Source organism: Triticum aestivum, chromosome 4B, assembly GCF_018294505.1.
Source record: "Triticum aestivum cultivar Chinese Spring chromosome 4B, IWGSC CS RefSeq v2.1, whole genome shotgun sequence".
In the NCBI taxonomy this organism is placed as follows: domain Eukaryota; kingdom Viridiplantae; phylum Streptophyta; class Magnoliopsida; order Poales; family Poaceae; genus Triticum; species Triticum aestivum.
This window is the reverse complement of record NC_057804.1, coordinates 91,805,913-91,817,962: the sequence shown is the minus strand read 5'-3', so window position 1 is coordinate 91,817,962 and position 12,050 is coordinate 91,805,913. Positions and strand designations below refer to the sequence as shown.

General features: G+C 48.3%; 1 protein-coding gene across 1 annotated transcript; it reads left to right on the top strand.

The window, feature by feature from the left end:
* Positions 1 to 314: 314 nt before the first annotated feature.
* On the top strand, positions 315 to 2,076 carry LOC123091214 (uncharacterized). Its single transcript, XM_044512645.1, has 2 exons — positions 315 to 1,285; positions 1,361 to 2,076. The coding sequence occupies exons 1-2, from the start codon at positions 521 to 523 to the stop codon at positions 1,754 to 1,756; spliced, it is 1,161 nt and encodes a 386-aa protein (XP_044368580.1). The 5' UTR covers positions 315 to 520; the 3' UTR covers positions 1,757 to 2,076.
* Positions 2,077 to 12,050: the final 9,974 nt, after the last annotated feature.

Below are 12,050 nucleotides of genomic sequence, written 5' to 3'. Positions count from 1 at the left end.
TTTTAGATTTGTTTGCTTCCCAAATATAGAGCAATCCTTCGTTTCATTTGTCAGGAAGTATCTATCCTGTTTCTAGGGATTCATGTTGCGGGATATCAAAATTAGTCATTGCTCAATGGAGCAATACAAATAACTGTCCAGCAAGCCTTTCATACCATAAACTATGATTAATACATAGTTATCAACATTTTTTTTCTATTTTACCAGAGATTACCATGCTGCATGTGTTAAAACCCGAAATTCATGTGGTGGGTCTATTATAATAACACCCTCTAGAGTCTTATTCTACACATCAAACCCTTATTCTGCTAACACCCCAATCCACCTCCCGCACGACCACGACCCCAATCCGACTCCACCTTCTTCCGTCGGTGCTCCACCTCCTTCCTCCACCCACGAACTCTCCCCTCCACCCACTCCCTCCACCTCTTTCCTTCAGCCAGGGCCGCGCCCATCCCACCTAACCTCCTCCTTCCCCGCGCCTCCCTCCCCATGGCTCCTTCCCCGCGCCTCCCTCCCCATGGCTCCTTCCCCGCGCGGTCGCGCCGCACTTCCTCCCAGCACCGGAGCGCCCCCTGTCCTCATCACCTTGACCCACCTCCTTCCACCGAGCTCGTTCCGGCCACCCCGCACCCAGCCAGCGATGGATCTGAGCACCCCCTGCCCAGCCGGCGACGGATCTTGGCTCTTCCCCCACGAACCTCCTCCCAATCTCGCGTCGTTCACCTGGCGCGGAGCTAGACTGCTCCTCCCATGGTGTTCGGCGGAGGGCGGACGACGGCGAGCTGCACCTCCGTCGCGGCCAGCGGCGAGGGCCCCCGAGCGCTCCTCCTGGGGTTCCCGTCGTTCTGCCTCCACCCCGCGTGCAGTGCACATCTACTGCACTGCTATCCCGTGCAGTTCGGATCCGGCCCTCCACCTCCAGACGCCCGTCGCACGTGCCACTCCCCGGCATCCTAGCTTCCCCTTCTCTGCAGTTCGCATGGGGGACAACTGCAGCTTGCCCTTTCCTTCAGATTTTTTGATGCACACTAAATTTTTTGATGCGGTCCCCTTGGGTGCTGCCTTCTCTCCTTTTTGCTCGCCCATGCCGCTGGGCGATTTGGCTTCCTCATGCAGTTCAACGGGGCCACCAATGGCCTTCCCGCGACGACCATCTGGCGGCGGATTGGCCAGCGGCGACAGCCACCACTCTACTCTCTCCCCCTTATCCACATGCGTTCATTCACACAGCAGTCCGGCGGCTCCACTGGCGGCATGTGCAATTCACTCCATGCGAGATGAGGTGCTCCTCCTTGATGGCCGAAGAGTTCAGAAAAAGGATTGCGCCTCACAGTATGCGGGTGTTGTGGTCATGCAGCTTGGAGATGCTCGCGATGCCGTTCGGAGCTTGTGCGCATGCACTACGGCGAGCGCCATCTCTTCCCATTGGTCGGTGGACCATGGCCGTGCAGCTCGGAGATGCTCCCCATGCGGTTCCGGGCTTGTGTGCGTGCAGTCGGGAGAGCGCCATCTCCATCTCTTCCCCTGTGGTCCGTCGACCATGGTTGTGCAGCTCGGAGACGCTCGTCGTGCGGTTCAGGGCTCATGCTTGTGTAGTCCGGCGAGGGCCATCTCTTCCCCTGTAGTCCGTCGACCATGGCATGCAGTTTGCGGACGCTCGCCATGCAGAACAGGGCTCATCCGCGTGCAATCTGATGAGCATCCGTGCACAACAGCACCTCTACCACAACATTCAGAAAGAGGATCCCCCTAGCTTGGGAATGGATAGCTCTGGAATCTACTCCTCACAATCGTTATATGCTGCTCTCAACTTCTGTGTGTTATGTTATGCTTGTCTTTATCCCGGCTGTTCCTCTTGCTGTAGCTGGTAGTAGCTCATAATAAATTTTTGGAAAAAGTGTGACAACCTTGTAAAAGAAAACGTATCTCTGACGCTTTGCGTTTGTTGTGCTCTAGACAAGAACGTTGCACACTTATTATGCAACTGTGAGATTTCTAGAATAATCTAGGATAAACTATCTGATATGCTTCAAAGAAGAGTAGAAGGAAAAATTGAACAAGGTTGCTGCTGAAGCTTTTGCATTGAGGAGTGAGAGGACCTGTTAAATATGTTCCTTTCCTTTTTTTCATTTTGGCAATTGGCCTATTTTGCTCTAGAGTTGTCTTAAATTTTTCCATGTCATTGAGAAAAATGTTTTGAAGTTCACTAGCAAAATGAGCGACCGCGTGATTGCAGTACGTCCAGAGAGTGCGTGCGGTTAGGCGGGGCAGGCACTGCATTGTGTCATTGCATTTAAAAAAAATGTGCGGTGTGTTTTATTTTGTGTGTGATGATTGTAACATGGAGATAGAAGAAAGGAAAGGGATGCAATTTTGTTACACTCCATTGTGGTTTATTGCTCTGTTTGTAAAATCTTTCTTTGTAAAAGCAGTGCGCTCGGTGAATTGAAGAAGTACATTTTTTCAAAGTATTGTAGTTTATTGTTGAAATTCTTTGTGATTCGCCTTATTAAACTTGCGTGGTTGTTGTGGTTCATTCTTCTTGACCATTCCGTGCACTTTGGTCTAAAAAAGGTCCACTATGAAGGACACCTCAGTACACCACTTAGAACAAAAAATGCATTTAAGAAAATACAGTGCACTTCACTGCCTGATGCAGTGCGGTTTTCAGTTAGAAGTAATGCGTTCTTCTGTCCGATGAAAGGTCCACTCGCTTGGTCAACGCGCGTAAAAAATTAATAAGTATAAAAAAAGACAACAAGTACTCATGAGGTTCACTTTTGGTAGTGTTACGGTTCACTTTCGGAAGTGTTGTTGTCCACTCCCATTCGGAGAAAAATTGAAAAAAAGACAACAAAAACTTGTGCGAGAAAGTTTATGTCCGACAAAAAGAAATCATGAAGTTCACTTGACTGTCTATTGCAGTGCGGTTTTCAGTTTGAAGCAGTGCGTTCTTCTGTTCGACGACGATTTTGGTGTCACAAAAAAACAGAGTGTCCGCTTTTTGCTAATTTTAAAACTGCTATTAAACCGTAAGGAATTAGAAAGTGTGTTCTACATGAAAAAGTTGCGTCTCGTTGATATCTCTCCAACGGCATATCATTTGAATCATTTCGACAATCGGTTTGTAAAAATTTCAAGAAAAACGGCCGCTGCCACTTGTCGTCCGCCGCACGATTTACAAAATTAACTTAAAACCGTAAGGAATTTCAAAAATATTTCAACATATGAAAGTTGAGCCTCGTTCGTAGCTTTCCAACAGCGTATCACACGCCTCGTTTCGACAAACAGTTCAAAAACTGGAGCGAAAATAGTACCGAAAATTTGAAAAACAGAATTCCGTGATTTAGTAAATTTGAAACTGCTCTTAAACCGTAAGGAATTAGAGAAACATTTATATATGAAAAAGATGCGCCTCAATGATATCTATCCAACGACGTATCATTTGCTTCATTCCGACAAGCAGTTTAGAAAAAAACGCGAAAAAACACTTGCTTCCACTCGTCATCCGCCACACCATTTTTAAAACTGCTCTTAAACCGTGTGAAATCTCGAAAACTGTCCAACATGACGAAGTTGCGCCTAATCCATAGCTTTTCAACGGTATATTATACGCCTCGTTCCGATAAACAATCAAAAAATTAGAGCAAAAACAGTACCAGAAAAACATTGCGTGCAGTTTTTTCCGACGCGAAGTTCACTAGTCTATATTGCAGTGCTCGTCGTCAAGAAGATGCAGTGCACTTGCGTTCAGCATGCAGTGCGAAAGTGGTGTGCAGAATAGTTATTCTACTAATATTAGCAGAATAGACCATCTATATATATATATATATATATATATATATATATATATATATATATATTATATTGGAGTTTTGTTATTCCCGTGGGACTAACTGAAGCGTAACCGTAATAGGGCATATCGCTGTAAGTAGAATTAGCTTTTTGATTAGTATTTGCGAAATGATCAAATGATTCATCCACTCAACGCAATGAGTGCATGCTGGTAGTTGTTGGATAAGGACGAAAAATAACATGGGCCGTTGTCGTACTGCTGCAGACCCCCCCTCGCCTTGTTTTCATATAAACCATGCATGGAGCACATAGTCGCACGTGGCCTGATTAGCAAACACTTTCTGTTGTGTGATGATACAATCACCAATTAGTTAATTTTGTAATTGACTTTGCTTGTTTACTTGTCATGAGTGTTATTAAATTTGGCACAATTTGTATCTCATAATTAATTAGAATCCCTTCATGCAGGAACCAGATGCTCCCAAAGTTCTTCTGGTTGAGTCAATTACTTACTAGCAATGATATTCACAATGGAAGCCTTTATAGCAGGCTACTTTGATTGATTCTCAAACTATGTTACAAATGAAGCTTAGTAACAAATGTTTTGGTGGTGGCATTTCATACACCAGTCCAGTGTTGCTACCCAGTGATGAGTTGTATGAAGCACTGTGAAATGCTTTGAAAAAAGTCTTGGAGGTGGTGGTTCACTGCTGCTACTCCCGTGACAGCCAAGGCGTAGGTTGCAGCTCTCTGAGTTTAAGGAGGAAAGGAAGGCATGATTTCTTCTTGGAGAGGTGAGTTGTTTCCCTCAGATACAAATTGCAGCGATGACAAACACTCACTATGCTTGTTTGTTCGTGTACAAGTTCATTTGTTTTCAGTGGTAGAAGCTTTTTGGTTAACCTATCTGAATCTTGTGGCTCGGTAGCCACCTCTTGTATGTATTCATGTTTAAATCTTTTTTAGAACCAGATTGTTAGTATTTCCTTAGAAGTAAAAAGGTTATGTTTCCATTACTTGTTTACTTGGACCCAAACGGTTCATTACCTATTGTATCTACAAAGTTTGGCTTAGCATAGCGTGCATTGGAACCATAGCTACAGAGTTTGGCTTAGCGTGCTTTAGAACGGTAACTGCAGAGTTTGACCTCTCTGTTCTTATTTCTCTATATACTTGATACATACTTGCCTCCAACGTGTCCGTGTGATTCCGATGAATTTGCTATATCTAATTTTTGAGCTTTTTGTTGTCTTATAAATGTTGCATGCATTTTTCTAATATATCATTCTCTCATCCAAATAATTATTTGGGGATTGGTAGTCACCACTATTTAGGGCGGCAAGGCGCGCGCTGACACCGCCTTGCAATTACGCCCGCTTTAGGAGGTTAGGCGTCAAAGCGGTGGGTGCTCAACCTTAGGTCGCCTTACCGCCTTAAAAATCATGATAGTTACACACTCATGACACATTACCTTTGAAGCTTGTACATGTGAATGTATAAGTATACTTAGTGATCTACAGTAGTAAGTACTAACTGAATATCTTGATCACAAGATATATCGTTGTTGGCTGGCTTGGTTAGCTGTTTTATACTCTCTCCGCCCCAAAAATAAGTGAGTACAAAGTTGTACTAAATCAACGACACTTGGGACCGAGGAAGTACAATATTTGTCCTCTTATTTCTTTGTGTTTTTAGTTTTGGCTTCAGTTGTATGTGGCACAAATGTGCAGTTCAAAGGCAGAGCTGTGTCAGAGAAGTGAATCAAATAATTATGCTGATCGGTGCACGTTTTTGTTGCTCTTAGTGTTTTTGTTATGATGATTTTGCTATCTCAGCGATCTGTGTCTGATAATTTGTTACCTTTTACAGGCCTTCAAGTACGTGTGAAAGTGTAATATTCAAGCATTATGCGACAATGACACTGTGTTTATTCATGCGTTCACACGCTCTGAAGACCACAATCAAACTAAGAAGATGCCTAAATAAGTTGTGAGGCAGGCTACCTATATATAAGTGTTTCTGTAAACCAACACAAGTCCTTTTCTTTTTCTTTGGCAGATGTAAACCGATACAAGTCATTCCACTATCTGTAATATAGATCACATTGCATTATATTTCTAGCTACATATCTCCTACTTACTCACTACTAACACGACTTCTAACTAGCTTTTTGCGCCATTGGCGCAACCGGGTCATCTAGTAACATAGAAAGAGAAGGGCAAAGGGAGGACTTACGCTGCTGCTTTGCTTTCCCCGGTGGCACAGTCATGCACGCACGGACTCGTCCAAGGCGCCGACCAACTCCTCCACAACATCTCTCCGACCGTCGCATCACCCGAGCCCAGCTTCTCTCCCACCGAGTCCCTCTGTTCACTTGCCTTCTACATCATCACGCGCCTCCCAGCCAAGCCCCAACATGCACACACGCGGCCAACCCAACCCCTGCACATGCGTGCCCACCCAGGCCCCACTACAAAAAAAAGACACATCCGTGACATTTTGGGCCGAACGAATTTTTTTTTCCTGTCATACTTATGACACTTCTATGACGATAATTGTGACAAAACCCGGTATCATCATAGATGTGGTGGGGTCCTACTTCTATGACAAAAATTCATGACAGAAAATGGGCTTTTCATCCTGGGCGGGACGAAGACGCAGCTGCATGACATTCTTTGGGCCGTCCATGACGGAAAAAACCGTGGTAGAAGCCAGGGCGAGGAAAATTTCAGGGAGTTCCCGGTTACGGTGGGTTGTCGGGGGCCGAGCGATGCGCGTTTCTCTCGTACACATACACGTGTGTGTGTGAGGCGTTGGGCTCTAACTGAACCCAAGCGAGGCGTCGCCTAACTGAACCCGAGCGATTGCACTGCAGGCTACGCGTTACTGAACCCGAGCGATCGAGCGATTCCTTCGCTACTGCTGCAAACTGAAGCCGATCGATGCTGCCTCTGGATGAACAGTGAGCGTTGCAGGGGGGGGGGTTTGGATGAGCAGTGAGCGTTGCGGGGGGGGGGGGGGTTGGATGAATAGTGAGCGGTGGGGGTGGATGAACAGGACCCCATGGCGTTGCCTCTGGATGAACAGGACCCCGATCAATCGAGCCGGTTCGGGTTGGATGAACAGGACCCCGTGGAGGGATGGATGAATAGGACGACCCCGTGGAGGGCTGGATGAACAGTAGATGGTGGAGGGGTGGATGAACAGTAGCCCGTGGAGGGGTGGTTGAACAGGAGCCCGTAGAGAGGGGTAGTTGAACAGTAGCCGGTGGAGTAGCGCGCGGTGGAGGCTGGATGAACATGAGCCCGTGGATGAACAATCGCAGGTGGAGGCTGGAGGAGGTCGACGGTGGATGAACAGTAGCCCGTGGAGGCTGGAGGAGGTCAACGGTGGAGATGAACAGTATGCCGTGGAGTCCCGTTTTGCGGTATGCCACACCCCTCCCAATGAACAAGACCCCTGCTTCGACCGTAGGGCTCCAACACAAGTCTGTTTCGTCCGTTTTGCGGTACGCCACACCCCTCCCGATCAACAGGACCCTGTTTCGATCGTAGGAGGTCCAACACAAGAACGTTTCCTCCGTTTTGCGGTACGCCAGACCCCTCCCGATGAACAGGATGCCGTTTCGAACGTGGCTGGTCGAATACAAGGCCGTTTCCTCCATTTTGCGATACGCCAGGCTATGTTTCCATCGCCTGTTCCGTCCAAGCCCTCCCGATGAACACGACGACGCATTCCGCTCCGACCCAGCCGGTTGGCTCCCCATGAACACGACGACGAAGTTGTTTCTCCGTTCCGACCCAGCCATGTACACGAGCCTTGGCTGTACGTATGCGCGAGTAGGCATTCAAGACCACGCCCATATGTACACATACGTGGCCGTATTTTCTTTCTTGCACACTGGCCACTATATGTACGTGTACATGCTACGTGCGCGCCTCTACTACGACACGTGCGTGCCTACATCTACCAGTATGTACATACACGTTCGTGACCAGAATGACAATGCTACGTACACTTCGACCAGGTGGGTCCCGACTATCAGGCACTTCCTCTGTGCGAAGATGTAGCTGGTGGGTCCCAGCAGTCAGGGGGGCGAATCATTTTTTTGCCCGAACGCACTTCCTTGCGTGCGAAGGTGTAGCTGGTGGGTCCCAACAGTCCTAGGGGAAACATTTTTTCACGAAATACGATGGCCCGTCTGGTGGGTCCCTGCTGTCGGGTGGAGGAATAATTATTTTGCGCGTAATAAGGAGGCACTTCCTTGCGGCCGCCGTGGACCCAGCTATCAGCCCCTCCACGTACACTACTCTTCCGATGGAAGTCGTTCCTTGACCACGTTGACCACGCTGCGCGGAGAGCACCAGGGCGGTGGACGACGGCGAGGCCTAGGAAGGGGACGACGCGGAGCCGGGGAAGACGCAGCAGCGGAAGCCCGCGCGGAGAGGAGTACGAGGGTTCACTGGTTCGGCTATGGTGTGAGGCTGCCGTCGCCGCAGGGCCTGGCCAGCGGTGGGAATAGTAGGGGGCGACGAGGCCTCCGCGGCAGCACAGCCGGCCACGGGAGCCAGGAGCATGCGGCACGACCAGCGCTGATTTGAGAGGCTGGAGCAAGAAGACCAGAGGTTGAAGAAGCACTATGGCCGTTGGATGGACATCGTATAGTCACTGGAGCTAGAATCGTTCATATTGACTAAGTTGACAAAGCCCTCCGTCCCCGTAAACTTAGTAGGCCCACAAGTCAGCCTCCCACTAAGGTAGGTCCCAGCTAGCAGGGGGAGTATTCATTTTTTTGTGCGTAATAAGGAGGCACTTCCGATGGGTCCGAGCCGACAGCGGGGGGAATGTTTTTTTCACGAAATACGATGGCCCATCCGGTGGGTCCCAACAGTCAGGGAGAAATGTTTTTTTTTGCAAAATACAGGTGGCCCATCCGGTGGGTCCCTGCTGTCAGGTGGAGGAATAATTATTTTCCGCGTAATAAGGAGGCACTTCCTTGCGGCTGCCGTGGACCCAGCTGTCAGCCTCTCCACATACAGTACTCTTCCGATGGAAGTCGGTTGTTGACCACATTGACCACGCCACGCCGAGAGCACCACAGTGGTGGACGACAGCGAGGCCTAGGAAGGGGACACCACGGAGCCGGGGAAGACGCGGTAGTTTATGCCCATGCAGAGAGGAGTACGAGGTTTTACTGGTTCGACTGTGGTGCGAGGCTGCCGTTGCCGCAGAATAACAGGGGGTGTGGGTGAGTGGAATGATGGCCTGGCCAATGGTGGGAGTAGTATGGGGGCGGTGAGGCCTCTGCGGTAGCACAACCGGCGACGAGAGGCAGGAGCAGGCGGCACGACCGATGCTGCTTTGGGCGGCTGGAGCAAGAAGACCAGAGGTTGAAGAAGCACTATGGCCGTTGGATGGACATCATACAGTCACTGGAGTATTGACTAAGTTGACAAAGCCCTCCGTCCCCATCAACTTAGTAGGCCCACAAGTCAGCCCAACAATATGGTGGTCCCAGCTAGTAGGGGGGTATTCATTTTTTTTGGGCGTAATAAGGAGGCACTTCCTTGCATGTGAAAATATAGCTAGTGGGTCCGACCTGTCAACGGGGGGGGGAACATTTTTTTCGCGAAATACAGAGGCCCTTCCTGTGGGTCCTAGCTGTCAGGTGGAGGAATCATTATTTTACGCGTAATAAGGAGGCATTTCCTTGCGTGCGGCTGTGGATGCAGCTGTCAGCCTCTCCACGTACAGTCCACTTCCGATGGATGTTGTTCATTGACCACGTTGACCAGGCCACACCGAGAGCACCAGGGCGGTGGACGACGACGATGCCTAGGAAGGGAACGACACGGAGCCAGGGAATACTCGGCAGTTGTTTCCCACGCGGAGGAGTATGAGGGTTTACTGGTTCGTCTGCCGTCCCCGGAGAATAACAGAAGGTGTGGGTGAGTAGAGGGATGGCTAGGCCAGCGATGGGAGTACGGTGGGGCCGTGAGGCCTGCGCGACAGCATAGCCATCCGCGGGAGGAGGGAGCAGGCAGTCCCGCTGGCGCTTGTTTGAGCGACTGGAGCATGAAGAGCAGAGATTGAAGAAGCACGACAGCCGTTGGATGGATATCCAACAATCACTGCTCTCGTGTGTTGACTAAGTTGACAGGGCGTTGTGTGTGTGTCAACCTTTTTTTATGAAAGCATACGCGTCAATCTGTAGTAGCCGCACAAGTCAGCCTCAAATCTGTGGAAAACAGCATACAACCCATCTACCATTATTTCTTATAATGTACAACCCATTTGCTAATTCTTAAGAATTTTTTTGGAGCTCATCTTCTTTTTGTTAGCGTTACACCCCATATTGTGGCCACGGTTAAAAAGTATACGAAATTTTGCATATTTCGGCGCGGTCAACTGTTTTTAATCCAGAAATATCGATTCACATTCAAACTATTTTGAAAAATAATTTATATAAATATAAAATCCAAATGATTGTACACGCATAAAAATCAATGGAATTTAAAATCTTGTAATGAAAAAATTGAAACTGATTCCCGGTTTGATGTGTTTTAAAAATGAACAGCCTATTTCTGGGCAAACCGAATGAAACTCTCCTCGTCTTGAAAGATTTGCAACCCAGCAGGGCCGGTAAAGCAAGTAGGCTTGTTTGGGTATTTCTTTTTAAAAAATAGAACTAGGCTAGCCATTTTCAGCAAGAAAAAAACACAACTGTGCTCATGATGTGGTAAACATAAATAAAACCCTGGCTAGACGGGCCACAGCCCCCGCACAGCCCCGTTGTTACCCTGATCCGTCGCTAAAACTAGTATAAATAACAACTGCTTGTTCCTAAAAAAACTGTGCGACCTGTTGGGTCCCTGGTGTCAGCCGCTCGTAGTGTAATTCTCTCGTTTATTGACTACTTTGACAATGGCGTGAGCCCTAGATGTCCAACCATTAGGAGGAACCATATTTTTGGGCTTGTAATATAGAGGCACTTGCTTGCATACTGCCATGACGCTGGTGGGTCCCTATTGTCATCCTCTCCACGTACAGTTATCTCCTTGTTCCTCTCGGTTGTTGACGATGTTGACAACACAAGAGGGTGGCGCATCGTGCACGGCGAGCGAACCAAGGCTGCAAGGCAGAGGACGACGGCGAGGCCTCGGACAGAACGAACAGGAGCCGTGGAAGATGCGCCGGTCCAGTCGCAGGAGGAGGGGAGTACGAGGGTTGACTGGTTCGGGTGCGGGTGCGTGTTGGGGCTGACGTCGCCGGAGAATAACAAGATGTGTGGGTGAATAGATGGAGGGACTGGCCAACGTTGGAGGGTACGTATGGTAGGGCAGCGAAGGCGCAGCCAGCCATGGGAGGTGGGAGCAGGCGGAGCCGACGGGGAGGTTTGGTTTGGGCGGCTGGAGGAAGAAGAAGACAAGAGATAGAAGATACACGACAGATGTTGGATGTCAATCCAACGGCTGGTAGGCAGAATCGTTTGTTGACTGGCTAGTAAGTCGACACCACCTTGGATAGGCTATTTCCAAGCGGGTCCCAAATGTAAGAATCCAAATCTGTCACGGTCATGCAGCCTTTCCTATGAAAATTTACAGCCCATTTGATGTGCTAGTTCGAAATAAGTTTGTGGGTGCTGGTGGGGGCTAATCATTTGGCTTTTGTAATGCACAGTGAGCTCAAGAAGCCGGCGAGAGTGATGTTATTTCCCTTGGTTGGGATTTGTTACAATATTTCACTCTAAATTAAACGAATGGCAAGCCATTTGCCTTGTTTCAAAGAAAATATGACAGTCACAGCCGAGTTGAAAAGGGCAGGAACATCTAACTCCAGCTTACAAACTGTACAAAAGCACGAGGGTTAATTGTTCATAAGGTTTACAAAAAAACCCAGGTTGAAAAGGGCAACAACATCTAACTCCAGCACTGTTTTCGGCAGTCACAGTCATATGGATTGGTCAGGTCCATACAATGAACATCCTGGGTCATAAAATTTACTGGATTATGACCACAATATGTTGTAAATAGAAGCCCGGCATGTTCAGAATCTCTTTTGCCCACCTGAAACTCCTTTTTTGCTCTTCGACATACCCATCCGTCAAAACCATGCTGCTGATAAACTTAAGCCTAATGGACAATAGTAACCTCGCATTCAGCAGGAAGAATGTGACAAATCTAGTGTTTGCACGGTTGGCTACATATCGTTCTAGCGTTATCGTCTTCAATCAAAGCTCATGATAAGTGAGA